The sequence below is a fragment of the Chaetodon trifascialis genome, chromosome 12 (genome assembly GCF_039877785.1).
Source record: "Chaetodon trifascialis isolate fChaTrf1 chromosome 12, fChaTrf1.hap1, whole genome shotgun sequence".
NCBI lineage: Eukaryota > Metazoa > Chordata > Actinopteri > Chaetodontiformes > Chaetodontidae > Chaetodon > Chaetodon trifascialis.
In genome coordinates this window covers 507021-522061 of record NC_092067.1, presented here as the reverse complement: position 1 = coordinate 522061, position 15041 = coordinate 507021, and the positions used below count along the sequence as shown (strand labels likewise).

Genomic DNA, 15041 nt, shown 5'->3' with positions numbered 1-15041 from the left:
CTGGTGGCGTGTCCTCCACCATGCCTTTGGTGCCTGCTGCTCGAGGAAAAAGGGGCCTTTCTGTGTGGAGTTTGCATGTTCTCCCCGTGTTCACCCGGGGTTTCCTCCGTAATAACCCCCACTAAAAACATGCAAGAAGATCACCACCTGACCAATGGTGACAAAGGAGGACTGGTCCCCGGGCACTGGCGTTAGCCCACCGCTCCTGGTCTGCCGCGGAGGATCGACAGACTGAGGATGGAGTCAAATGCAGAGAAAACAATTTCACGGAAGCATGGCGTGTGTGCATGTAGTGTGCACAACTAACGTGTGACAAATAAAAGTACATTAATTCTACTTCTTACTACTTACTTACTAGTACCTACTCTACTACTTATTTTGGGACTTGGCTTCAGAACAATGACATTAAGACAATGACATCAAGACATCATAACAGAAAACAGCATTGATTTACTTTGAATTGTAAGAAGCAGAGGGGAAAAAAATGATTGGATGCAATATGTCACATAAGGAGGCGCTTCATTCATTATTTTAATTAAACTTGGAGTGAGTTCTGATAGTCCCACCCTCAGGGTAAAGCAGCCATTGTTGTGGTGAGGACAGTTAATGGAGGTAGGAATGAGTGACATTGTATATCGTTATTTTCCGCAGACTGCAAACTCCAGTACTGCATACATTTCAAGCTATACTACATTGCATCTTGTGAATTATATTCAGTGAGAAAACATTTGCATATTTTTTTGGAATAAGTAAACAAATACAATGCAACAGCAATCATGTGTAGTAAATTACAGTTATTCATTTTTAAAGGGACAGTTCACCTCAAAATCGAAAATACATACCATCTAGATCATATATGTCAAACTCAAGGATGGAATTATCTGGCCCGCATGACAATATCTAATTATTATTAGAGCTGGCCCGCCAGTATATTGCACACACCACTAGTGCTACAAGTCCTGCAATGCACTGCCAGTGCATTGGCACATCAATCAAAGGCCCGCAAATGTGAGTCACTGCCCCACTCTTTCATCAGCAGCCTGATGGAGCTAGTTACCTGTGGTCAACTTTCAGCTACTCTCTCCCTGAAAAATGGCTAAATGTAAGGCGGACTTTAAAAACAGGTTTTCAAGGCAGGTGGGAGGCAGAGTATATGTTCGTGGATATGAAGGACAAAGCTGTCTGTCTTCTGTGCAGAGAAAGTGTGGCTGTAATAAAAAAATTTTATGTAAGACAGTATGAAACGAAACACCATAGACAGATAAATTACTCTGGAAAACCTGCATAAAGAGACATAAGAAGTGAATGCAAATGATTTTTCTTGTGTTCTTAATGTTGTTTATAAATTAAAATGGTTTTATAAGCCGTTAGTTTCAGGTTCAAGTATCTGGCTTAGGCTAGTGTGCATCAGAGAGCGGCAAACTCATTTTTAATATATGTTTACTTTTTGCACTCTTTTCTTGCTACCACTGAGCATGTTTGGTTTTTCTTTGAAGGAAATTATTTTTTTGGCTGTTGTTTTTCAATAAACATTGAACCAGTCTGGCCCTTGACATGGAACATATTTTTTAATTTTGGCCCACTGTGTATTTGAGTTTGACACCCCTGATGTAGATTGTTTTGGCTTACAGAGTTCTACAGATACCGGCTGTAGAGATGTCTGCCTTCACTCAAATATAATGGAACTTGATGGCACTCAGCTTGTTGCTAAACACACCAAAAAAATTAAAAAAAAAACTCAACAGCAATGTCGCTAATTTCTTTTCTCACATTATTCTCCATGAGCAATATAGATTGTCACCTGATGGAATACATTCAACTTGATGAGCTGTATGTTAGTAATAATACCGAACAGTGTAATTACAGCAGGGCAAACTGTATACATTGTGTTTTGTTTTGTTTTTTTTTTGGTCACAGACATCTACCTACATTTAGTTGGTGATTAAGGATATCATTTTTTTCCCCATTTGCTTCAGGTAATAGTAAAATTTTGCACAGCATGTCATCCACACACTAATGATGAAGGCACAGAAACTATAGACCACCTTGGATTATGTTTTTATGCTTGGTCCTGATTTGATGTCAAGTCTGCTTTACAGTACTGGTATTGCAGCTAATAGAACACCAGTTAGAAAATTGGTTAGTCTATTGAAACATGTCACAGACAGTATTCAATCAATAAACGGAATTTCACTTTGATTTGGCGAGAAACTTCAGTGATCTCCACATATCATTCAGTAGGGGACCATGTCAGGCCTAAATTCAATTCAGTTCAGTTCAGTTCAGTTCAATTCAATTCAATTTTATTTGTATAGTGCCAAATCACAAAAAAAAAAGTTGTCTCACGACACTTTCCATATAGAGCTGGTACAGACCAAGCTCTTGTATCTACAGAGAAAAATGCAAATCTTGCAAAGCTTTATTTAAACACAGTCCAGTCTTTAGTCCATTTATTGCTCAGGTAAGAGGAAGAAAAAAAAAAGATTTTGGAGGGAACTGTCCCTTTATCACAGAAAGCAAGTCAACATTAAAGCCAGTAAATACATCCATGAATGTGGACATTTGCAAACACATGAGCAGTACAAATGTTTCTCTCCTAACATGCAGGCATTAACTCGGATATGTGAACTGAACACACTGTGCTGCAGTGGTAGCCCTTACTCTCCAGTGAAGGTTGGGTTCGTCACAGTGGTGGTGGCATTTTGGAACAGGGGGTTGTCAGCCTGAAAACAGAGAAAACTTGATGATTAGTTTGTTTTTACCAATTGTGTTTTTTCAACAACCAGTGGCTGGCACAAACAAAGGCTGGAAAGTGAGTTACCTGTACAATAATAGTCACATGGTAATTGAGAATAATGTGTATTTCTTGTGCCATTAGCACAACAGATTAAAAACTGACTATATTAAGAGGTATTCTGTCCATTAAGGTGACTTAGACTTTACTTTATTGATCCCAATATAAAATATAGAAAATATAACCAAATATAAAAACAAATGTTAACAGCAGTTAACAGTTAACAAGAGAGAGAGAGAGAGAGAGAGAGAGAGAGAGAGAGAGAGAGAGAGAGAGAGAGAGAGGTAAGAGCTATAAACAATACACAGCACTGTGCAATATTGCAGAAGTGCAAATAATATGTGCATTGAAACATTGGGGTGTGTGAGGTTGGTAGAGATTAACTGTTTAAACTACTATTGTACAGTGTGATGGCTTGTGGCAGGAATGATTTCCTGAAGCGGTCGTTGTGACAGCAGAGCTGGAGCAGTCTATTGGAGAGGGAGCTCCGCTGTCTGTCCACCAGGACGGAAGAGGATGTTGAGGGTTATCCATGATGGATAACAGTCTGTCCAGTGTCCTCTCCACCACCTCCTCAAAAGTGTCTGATTTGCAGCCAACACTGGAGTCGCCCTTCCAGATCAGTTTGTTCAGTCTGTTGGTGTCGCCGGCTCCGATGCTGCTCCCCAGCATACTGCAGCAAAGAAGAGTGCACTGGTCTCACCACCGCTGAGTTGTCCAAAAACTTCTGTAGGTAGCACAATGAGGAGTCATACTGGAAGCCCGAGGTGTACAAGGTAATGAGAAAAGGAGACAAAACAGTCCTCTGTGGTGCTCCTGCACTACTTTCCATGGTCTTAGACAGAACGCTGTCCAGTCGAACAAACTGTGGTCTGTCTATCAGGTAGTCAGTAATCCAGGAGATTGTGGGTGCATCAACTCCCTTCACCTACAGCTTCTCACCCATGAGCAACGGATGGATGGTATTAAATACACTGGAGAAATCAAAGAAAGTGATCCTCACAGTGCTGCCACTACAATCCAGGTGGGCGTGAGCATGCTGCAGCAGGTGTATGATGGCATCGTCCACACCCACACATCCCTAACATCCCCAGTCCAAGAGAGGGATCACCAGGGGAGGATGAGGGTTGGAGAGAGAAAGCTTGGACAGAGTGGGGTTATGGAGGCTGTGGTGGACAATGGTGAGGTGTGAGGGGGTGGAGGAATCTGAGGCCACTCCTGACTGTGAGCTAAACCTGTTGAAAAATGGTTTAGCTTATTGGCCCTCTCAAGGCTGCTGGCTGCTGGTCTGTCTCTTGCCTTGAGCCCTGTGATCGCCTTCATTCCTGTCCACACATCCTTCACTCTGTTCTGCTGGAGTTTGGCCTCCAGCTTCCTCCATCTCTATTCTGCCTCAGCTTCTCCCTCAGCTCGTGTTGATCACTCCTCAGTTCTGAAGGCTTATTTCTTCCTATTAAGCAGACTTTTCAGTTCACGGGTTCAGCTGTTCATGTGTGTAGACAGCGGGCCCACTCCTCTCTGTATGGCCCTCCATTACGAAGAGTGCAAAAAGTCACAGAAGGGCCACTACTGCACGCAAACATCACAACACAGTCACCAGAAACAAAGTTGCAAAGATAGACTTAAAAAAGAACGAACAAAGACAACGGAGCTACTGCAACAGGCAGCGACCTAACATGGCGCTGCGACGATTTTATAATAAATATTGCAACACTTTAATAATAAATAATGGTAGTAATAAACTCTATTTATAGCACAATTTTCAAAACAAAGTTACAAAGTGTTTTGTATTGTTGCAATGTTGAAACTGGATTAAAACATGTAAATAAAGCCAGACAATCCATCCATCCATTTTCTATGCCGCTTATCCCTTTCGGGGTCACGGGGGGGCTGGAGCTTATCTCGGCTGTCAATTGGCGGGAAGCGGGGTACACCCTGGACCGGTTGCCAGCCGATCGCAGGGCAACATATATATGACAAAAAACCATTGGGGCAATTTAGAGTCAGCAATTAACCTAATGAGCAGCAGTGGTGGACAGTAACGGAGTAAATTTACTTAAGTACTTTACTTAAGTACAGATTTTAAGGATTTGTACTTTACTTGAGTAGTATATTGATTTGATACTTATTACTCTTACTCGAGTAACATTTCCAAGACGAATCTGTTACTTTTACTCGAGTAGATTTCTGGGAAGGCTAAAAAGTAAGCGTTACATTTAGTTTTTGGCTGCTGTAAATGCAATTGGCCACGCGATGTGTTCGTCAAAAAAAGAAATCAATCACAGTGCACGTTCTCCACTGTGAGCTACGTAAAAGCGGAAATGCATCATTCACGGAAGCGGGACCAATATCCATATAAGGAAGACGCCGGGGACGCACGCTGCGATGCTCCACTCACAAATACAAGGCGGCAATGGCAACAGTAGGGAATGAAGAAAGAGACTCCGGCACTGAGTCTGATGATAATGGTGATGTCCATGAGCTTTCTGCAGACGCAGAAGAACACCCGTGGCCTTATTTGAAGTCCATGTTCGAGAAGTGAAAAACGCGGACACAGACAAGAAGGGCTATGTTTTCAAATGCCTCCTGTGTTTACCGAAGCCAAACTACATCCCTGCTTTCAACAACTCGACATCCAACCTGAAGAAACACGTTGACGTAAGTAAACATTTCAGCACGTTTAAGAGCATGTGGGTCTTCTATTTTTTCGATATGAAACTTGGCTCGACACTTTACACTTCATAACAAACCAGCTGTTGGTTCTCAGCATGGTAGCTAGAACACTATGGTTCTCAAAGTGGGTCCGGCCCCTGGTGTTTATGAGTCAATTTGGGGGTTCTTGACATGAAAAGGTTTAAGAACCACGGGGCTAGAGGACTACAAATGAGACCCATGATTAGAAGGAGTAAAATTATTTAGTTCTGTACAGTTCCCCAGTCATTGTAGCAGCAATAATGATCATACCTATAAATACACAGTATATTGATTCCCAAACTGGGGTCTGGGACCCTTATGGGTCTGTAACTCAAAGTGTGCAAATGGAACGAAATGGACCTGTTGGTTCATTCCAATGTTAAATTAACATTGAATTTACAATATTAATGTGGATCCCAGAGAGTGAAATGCCATTAAATGCATGTAAAATTGGAGGTCCTTGAAATTAAAGTGATTGAGAAACACTGCTAGATAAAAAATACATCATCTTTTATGGGGTCCCTGGCATATTTTTTGAAATGGGGTCTGTGGGCTATAAGTGTCATGTTGGGATCCTTGACAAGAACTTTTTGAACCAATTGTAAATACAACATTAATTGAATAATCAAATAATAGATTTGAGGATTAAATGATGGAATGATTTGAATTGCGCAATTTCCTGAAAGTGAGACATGAACATCAAAATTATTAACAATATGGTCACCATTTTCTGATTTTGATTCTAATCTGTTAACTATTTTTAACTGAAGTTATACTTTGTCTTTTACAGAGAAAACATAAACAACATGCAGCAAAGTACTCAGAACTGACTACAGCATCTCAGAAGAGAAAATACCGGTCTGAGAGCTCTTCTACCCATGTGAAACAATTGAAAATTGATGAACCCAATCAAGGCTTTCAGAGAGTCACTCAGAAAACTGTTGACAATTCTGTACTCAACTTCATAGCTCAAGGTCTCCAGCCCTTCTCTGTAGTTGAGCTGCCAGCTTTCAAGGAACTTGTCACAGATCTACAGCCACAGAGAACTGTTATGTCTCGAACCACCGTCCAGAGTAAGCTTCGCTGTGGCACAACTCCGATGAAGGACAGGGTAAAGGAAGAAATGAGGAAGGCTTCATATATAGCCACGACAACAGACTGCTGGTCTGCAAGGAGAAGGAGCTTTCTTGGCGTTACAGCACACTGGTTAGATCCTCGCACCTTCAAGAGGCATTCTGTGGCTCTCGCATGTCGACATTTGAAGGGCTCTCATACATTCGACATCTTAGCAGGTGCGTTGAATGACATACATTTGGAGTATGACATCCGTGACAAGATTGTCAGAACCACAACTGACAATGGATCCAACTTCATAAAAGTGTTCTGTATCTTTGGAGATGAGAACAACAATGCTGCTGCTGCTGCTCCAGAGCAGACAACTTATGAAGATAACAAAAGTGATGACTGATGACCTTGAGAATGAGGAGGAGGAGATGGAGTTCATTGATTTAGAAGCCATTTTGGCTGAAGACGATGGTCTCCAGTACCAACTGCCAAAACATCAGAGGTGTGCTTGCCATTTGTTAAATTTAGTGTCTTCTGTTGATGCTGCTGAAGCGGACAAGGCCGGCAACTACAAGAAGCTCTCAAGGTCAGCTGTCGCCAAATGTCAAGCTCTCTGGAATAAGATGTCACGTTATTGCTGCAGAGATTGTGGAAAAGCATTGCAAACTCCAGCTTGTACAACCTTGTGCCACAAGATGGAACTCCTTTTACCAGGCTGTGGAGCGGATCGTGAAGATCATCAAGGAGCAAGGAGAGGGGGCTTTGAGAAATGTCTGTGCTGACCTCAATCTTGGAATGTAAGTAGTCAGTGAATGTGTTTAATTTCCTGCTGTAGATATACTTACCGTACTACAATTGCCACACAACCTGTTGGGGTTTTCTTCTGAAAGTAACTAGTTATTTTTCCTCTAATTTAAATTTATTAATGTGTCTGTCTGTCTTTAGGTTCAGTCAGGCTGAAATGTGCTTTTTGGCTGAGTATGCCAAAACCATGGCTCCAGTTGCGAAGGCCCTGAACGTACTGCAGGGAGACGTCAAAGTCAGCATGGGACATCTCCTCCCTACAATCGCTGTGCTCATCTCAAAGCTTGAGAACGTCAGACCGTCGCTGAAATACTGTCAGCCGCTGGTTGATGCCCTCCTAGGTAGGGGTGGTTCAGAATAGTCAGATATTCACATAATTTCTAAAAGGGTAAAATGATTGTTTTGCAGCAAAGGCTACATTGTAATTAACCACTTAAACCCCAGCATTGGTATTGTGAGGAAAGCTTCCGTTGACTGACAAGCTCACAATGTGCTGCGTCGCATTTTGAGCTTGTCGATCAGCTATTTTTATCAGAAGCTTACTCCACAATAACAGAAAAGACACTCATATGGGGTTTATGTGGTTAAACCCTACTCATAGTAACTATATTTTAAAGAATACTTAGTATGTGTGTAATATAATGCCATTTTGCTTGGAGGTAATTAATGTAACCCCACTCTCTCCTTCCGGGTCTTTAACACATCCCTACTGCTAGGTGGGGTGGAGAAGCGTTTTGGAGAAATGATGTCTGACCCAGAGCTGATTGCTGCTGCTATCCTTCAACCAATGTTCAAAACGACCTGGACGACTGATGATGTCCTCCAATGAGGTGAGAATTGTATCAGTCAAGATATGAGCAAGTCCGCAGCCAAATGACTCTTCAAGCATGTCTGATGAAGATGATTTCTTCTCTGGTTTAAAGCACACACACACACCCAGGAAACCACCAAGCAGCTGGATACATACCTGGCATGTACATCTGAAGGTATGGACATTTTCACACCCTGCCCAGTGGTAGCCAGACTGTCGCTGAAGTTAAACACAGGCCTACCGGCCTCTGCTGCTTATGAAAGGCTTTTCAGTACAGCTGGATTGCTCTTCACCCCAAGATGTGGAAAGATTCACTCACAGAACTTGGAAAACCAGCTGCTACTGAAATTGAATAAGGCCTTCTTCAATTTCAGGAAGACCGCGACACACAGATAGGCAGACAGGCAGCACGCAGACCGACCCACACAGACACACAGACTGATCCACACGGACAGACAGACCCACCCACACGGACACACACGGACGGACGGAGAGACTGAGACGGACAGGGACGGACGGACAGACAGACAGACAGACAGACAGACAGACAGACAGACGGACAGACAGGCACGCACGCACGCACGGACAGACAGACAGAAAGAGATACTCGCACACAGACACAGACCGACAGAAAGAGATACACTCACACGCAGATGGAGACAGTTTGTTGTGGTTAAATATTGTTGTACTACTACTGTTAATATGCTGTTTATGTTCTTCCAGTCAAGTCAAGTTATTTCAACAGTTGAGTTCTTGAAAGCAGAGTTGTAGATTGCTAAAGAATGTCTTCAATGCTCCTCTCAGTGAGGGAGGAGACAGAAAATGCCCTGCTGTACCTAAACATGGGTTGGAGGCGTTGTGATCGGCTATTTTCACAATTCTTAAGTTTTTCTTTCCAAATGTGTGCGTAGTTTAATTCCTATCTTGTGCTAGTGTAGCCTAATTGTACAATAGGTTTGTACTCCCTTTTTTATTTATTTATTTTTGTATGGCTCTTTTTGTCTTTGTTAAAAAAAGGTTAATGTGCTAATGGTAATTTTGAGGCTCTAGACTTCCTGGAAGTGTTGGCATGGTCAGTCACTGTTTCATGTGGTTTAATAAAACATGGATGACAATCGCTTTCCTTTCTGATGACCCGATTCGTTTAATTACTTTGTAGGATTTTCTGCAGGCTTTCTATAGCATAGTATTAGTCCTGTGGTTTGCAACCTTTTTCATATCAAGGTCCAATTTATAAGCCATTTGAACGACGGACCACCATTGGATGATATTTAAAATGTTGCTGGATAAGATCTTGTTCGCAGTTCCATGCTGTATTGATGTGGGTATCATAGGAGAAGCGATGACTGGCAATACTTGCTGCTTATACAATACTCGCTGCTTATACATTCTGTAGGTGTGTCGACTTCTTGTAAATTAAGTAATGTACATTTTTAAGGTATATAATTTTAATGTAGATGTTTAACAATTTAAACCTTGAGAGCATAAAGTGAAAGCAAATGGACCTATAAAGGTCCATTTGGGTCCAGGGAGTTGAAGGTCCTATACATTTGAAAGGGAGGGGAAGCAGCAAATCATTGATGTGGAAAAAAGAAATTTACTTTTAAAAGCAAGTACTTTGTTACTCTTACTCAAGTAACATTTTGACTGAGCTACTTTTACTTGTAGTGGAGTAAGTTTGACAAGGTGAATTTGTACTCTTACTCAAGTACTGAGGTCATGTACTCACTCCACCATTGATGAGCACTAATGAGCATGTTTTTGGTCTGTGGGAGGAAGTACCTGGAGAGAACCCATGCATGCACAGGAAGAACATGCAAACTTCACACAGAAAGGCCCGACCCAGGAATCGAACCAGCGATCACCACCGTGCAGCCCCTGAATACAGCTGGAATGATCATTCACTCCCCTCCCTCTTAGACATCTACAACAACCACCTTACCTGCAAAGCAACCAGCATTGTGTATTTTGGTAAGTGAGATAAATGTATTATTGAGAGTGGTTGCGAACCCCTTCTCCCTTTTCAGGTTGCTTATTTGATTGCACCTGCTTAAGCAGGTAATGTGTGGATTGATACTACAGGATTGATACTTAAGCACTTACAAACTAGTCATTGGGTTTTGATTCCTTTGCCACATTTAAACATTAAAAAAAAAAAAAACACACCCTGAAAGTTATGAGGTAGCTGAACAAAAACAAGATGTCCATACATCCAAGTCTCCCTTACCACCCTCTCTCAGACAAAAAAAAAAAAAAAAAAAGTATATCCAGACACAGATGCTCATCAGTTATTATGTCTGCCAAGGAAGTGGTGGAGGTTATGCTTTTTGCACCCTTTGTACCCTAGATTCCTAAACGTCATCATCACAATCTCGATTTTAATTTTGTTGTGACATGGTGGTAATCAGAATAAAAATATAACTATTTATGATGACAATTAAAGTTCAGGTTCCCTATTGTCAGTGGAAGCCCTTAATCTTTTTTAGATGATTCACAAGCCAAGATAATTGTTTCTGACTTGCAGGTTTCCACCTTTTTATCAAGGTGGATGATATGCAACAGTAAATCCTGATATATAGTGAAATTCCAAAGCTATATGGCACATCAAAACAACACAGAAAGACAGCAAGAACAACTGAAGCTTATTGGATTGTGTCAGGACATATTGACCAGATTTGGAGATGCTGGCTTGCACTCTTTAGACGGTCCATGTGACTGGTCAAAGAGGTTGAGATCCCTCTTTTCCTATCACACATCAGAACTGTGAGTAAAAGGACTTTCATCACCCAGTCCCAGGATGGTAAAGTAGTACATATGAGCTTTTGTCATATAAGCTGCAACAATGATTGAATTTAAGCTGCTGTTATTGGTCTATTAGGGTAAGATTCTGCAGGACTGAGAATGGGACACATTGGGGTCCAGTACTTCCTGTACAGGGATTCAGACATATTGTTTGCACACAGCAAACAATATGTCTGAACTCCTCACAGAAATATTTGATCGCTAGTAAGGCCCATGCTGTTATGAAGGACATATGGTCTGAGCTTTGTGGAAAACCTGCTGGCTGCCAGACACTCTTCTGTTTCTAAGTTTTGATTCACAATGTCCCTGTAATAATGACAAGAGCTGGCGGTGGCTTTTGTTTGTTATAGCTATGGTTGTGTTGTATACATTTGTTGTTAATGGGTGTAAAACTTACAACATGCAGAGTTGTGTGTGTGCATTGAATTGACATGGTTGTACTGGCTTAGTGTTGTGATGAAGCTGAGTCAATGCACCATCCTGACCTCTACTGCCAGTTGTACTGGCCTCATGCCTCACACATAGCATAGCATGTTACTAGCCAGTAATAGTATTCAATACTGGCCTTCTATTTACATTGCTGCAGTACATAACAGTCCAATTAGAATGTTTTTTTTTTAGAGTTGATCATGTATCTTGCCATTCAAACCCAAAGGGAGGCATGCTTTGCTGCACAACACTTTACAACAAACAACAGGAAATGTAACGGAAATAAAACCATAAAAGCTCTAGTTCTTAAATGTTGATTGATTGATTTTAGTATTTAATTTTGTACATTCAAATTAAGCATCTCACCTCTGCCCACTTGGATTTTTTCTTTTCATTTTCAAATTTCCTGAACTCTTTCAGGTCCTTCATGTAGATGAGTAACTTGATGAGCATCAGCAGCACAATGCCAATGAGAGCCACAGATGCAATGGAGCCTCCGATGATAGCTGTGACGTTCGGTGGCTCAGGACAGTCTGGAGGAAGAAGAACAAATTCAAATAGGTTTTACACATAATCTAAAATGCAAAACTATAAAGCCATATAAAAATGAAATGGGGCTAATGTCTTTTTTCCAGCAATTTTGGTTGGTGTGCAGGTCGGTGGTTTGAACTCTGGCCTCGGCATTGCACACGTCAAAGTAGGATACTGATCCTCAAATTGCTCCGATGCTGTGCCATCAGTGAATGAATGGTTAAAGTTTGGAATGAGCAGGCGGCCTAGCCACCATTGTATGAATGGGTGAATGCAGACTAGAAAAGTGCTATTTAAATACAGTTCATTTACTGTTTACATTTCCTTCTGGATGAATTGTAATAAATCTGGTGATCCTCTGACTTTTCATTTAGCACCAACATCGGCACAACATTTTTATTTGGACAGTACTTTTGTTTATGACCAAAGTACTGTTAAAAGTTATGATGAGAATCTGAAGACATTTCCACTAGCCTCAGCTTTACTTTGTGTTATGTAGTTAATTGCAAATGTTAAAATGTGTGAACATGGTAAACATTATACCTGCAGAACATTGACATGGGAGCATTGTCATTGTGACCATGTTATCATGCTGGTGCTAGCATTTAGCTCAAAGCACTGCTATTCCTAAGTACAGCCTTTCGACTTTAAACTGTGTCTTTACTAATACCAGTTTGGGAAATTATTTTGTTGCAGCAGCAAATTAACATACAGCCAAACACATGTACACAACAGATGTATAAAAAAGTAACAAAAAAATTCACAAAAATTAGAAACAGGAATAACAGGAGTTTGTTAAAAATAAAAATATAACTAAGTAAATTAACTAACTAACTAACTAAATATATAGTTATATAATATGTATTATAACGTATAATACATACTATATATTATAATAATATAATAAAAATACAATATAACCAAGTATATAAACAAGTTTTTTACAGCAAAATATTTTGTGCAGTTTCAGATGATGAATAAATGTAAACAGACTATATGTGCAATAATGCAGTAATGCAGATAATATGTAAAATGTTGGGGTTTGTGAGGTTGGTGGATTAACTGTTTAAGTTGCTATTGTACAGTGTGATGGCTCGTGGCAGGAATGATTTCCTGAAGCGGTCCTTATGACAGCAGAGCTGGAGCAGTATATTGGAGAAGGAGCTCCACTGTCTGTCCACCGGGTGGTGAAGAGGATGTTGAGGGTTATCCATGATGGATAACAGTCTGTCCAGTGTCCTCTCCACCACCTCCTCAAAAGTGTCTAGTTTGTAGCCAATAATGGAGCCTTCCTGATCAGTTTGTTCAGTCTGTTGGTGTCACCGGCTCTGATGCTGCTCCTCCAGCACACAGCAACAAAGAAGAGTGCACTGGCAACAACAGACTGGTAGAAGATCTCCAACATCTTGCCGCACGCATTCAATGATCTGAGTTTTCTCAGGAAATAGTCAGCTCATCCCTTTTTTGTAGACAGTGTTGATGTCGGTTTTCCAGTTCAGTCTGTTGTCGAGGTGCACTCTGAGGTATTTGTAATCCTGCACCACTGTGACATTGTCCCCCAGAATACACAGTGGTGGTGTGGTCGTCCTGCTCCGTCTGAAAGCAATCACCATCTCCTTCGTCTTGGCCATGCTTAGCAGGTGACTTTTACCAGACCATTCCACAAACCCTCCACCACTGCTCTGTATTCCTCCTCTTGTTCATCCTTTATACACCTCACCACTGTTTAATCATCTGAAAACTTCTGTAGGCGGCACGATGAACTACTTTCCACAGTCTCAGACAGAAAGTTGCCCAGTTGGACAAACTGCAGTCTGTTTGTCAGGTAATCAACCTAGGAGATTGTGAGCATGTAGGCTCCCATCACTTGCAGGTTCTCACCCAGGAGCAGCAGCTGAATGGTATTAAATGCACTGGAGAAATCAAAGAAAGTGATCCTCACAGTACTGCCACTACAATCCAGGTGGGATTGTGGGATACACACTGCAGCAGGTGTATGATGGCATCGACCACACCCAGATGGGCTAAGCAAACTGTAGAGGGTCCAGTGATGATTTCACCTGCGGTCAGAGGAGGGCCAGGACCAGCCTCTCCAGCACCTTCATCATGAGCATTGTAAGGGCAATGGGTCAGTAGTCGTTGGGGCCAAATGGAGATTTCTTTTTTGGAATAGGAACCATGCAGGACATCTTCCACAGCACCAGGACTCTCTGCAGGCTCAGGCTCAGGTTGAAGAGATGACCCAGGATCACGGACAGCTGGCTGGCACAAGTCGTCAGGACTCTGGAACAAATGCAGTCAGGGCCAGCAGTCTTGCCCAGGTCCAGCATCTCAAGCTGTCTTCTTACCTGGCCCACAGTCAGGCCCCTGACCTGAAAGCTTGTTTCTTCTTGTTCAACAGAATTTTCAGTTCACTGGTGATTCAGGGCTTGTTGTCGGGAAAGCAGTGTACAGTCCAGGTTGGCAGCTCAGCTCTGCCTAGAGGGGGAAGGGCAGTCACACTGTATGCATCCTTTGCATTAGCATACAGTAAGTCTAATGTGCCGCTGTGTCTGGTGGGACAGTTGATAAACTGGTTGAAAGTTGGCAGAGTTTTGTCCAAAGTATTGTGGTTAAAGTCTCCAGTAATGACTACAAACGCATTTGATTGCTTTGTTTGTAGCTCCGCTAAGTTGAAGTGGATGACGTGACATGCTACTTCCTCGTCTTGTTTAATGTTTCCAAATAGCAGAACTGCATTTAAACAATTAAACAGATCACAGAGAGTTTTCTGTATTTAATGAGGAACTTACCTCTCTCTTTCAGAATTTCAGCCTTGTAGTTATCTTCTCCAACCAACTGGTCCAGCTTAAATTTCATCCAGCAGCCCTTTGTGTCCTTCTGTTGGCACTGCCTTGTTGGTATGGTGAACTGGTCTACCATCTCATGATGAATGCTATTGCTGCAAGCCACACTGCAGTTTTTTTTTAAAGGACCTGAGTCAAAACCAAGGCATTCAATGCAGTTCCTGAGAACAAAATCAAGAGCAACAACTTAGTTCATCAGTGGGGCAACTTTGTTCATTTATGATTAAAGAAATTGTAGAAGATGAGTAGAAGTTTGGACTCCTTA

The 15041-nt window shown here is 41.6% G+C and overlaps 1 protein-coding gene across 3 annotated transcripts in view; it reads right to left on the bottom strand.

The window, feature by feature from the left end:
• Positions 1 to 2283: 2283 nt before the first annotated feature.
• itgb2 (integrin, beta 2) overlaps positions 2284 to 15041 on the bottom strand; it is a 64895-nt gene continuing 52137 nt past the window's right edge. For all 3 annotated transcript variants that reach the window (XM_070975850.1, XM_070975851.1, XM_070975852.1), the window contains 3 exons: positions 14723 to 14937; positions 11766 to 11932; positions 2284 to 2723 (listed from right to left, as the gene is read on the bottom strand). In XM_070975850.1, the coding sequence (XP_070831951.1) occupies positions 2658 to 2723; positions 11766 to 11932; positions 14723 to 14937 (448 nt within the window). In that variant the 3' untranslated portion in view covers positions 2284 to 2657. The remainder of the gene's footprint in view (positions 2724 to 11765; positions 11933 to 14722; positions 14938 to 15041) is intronic.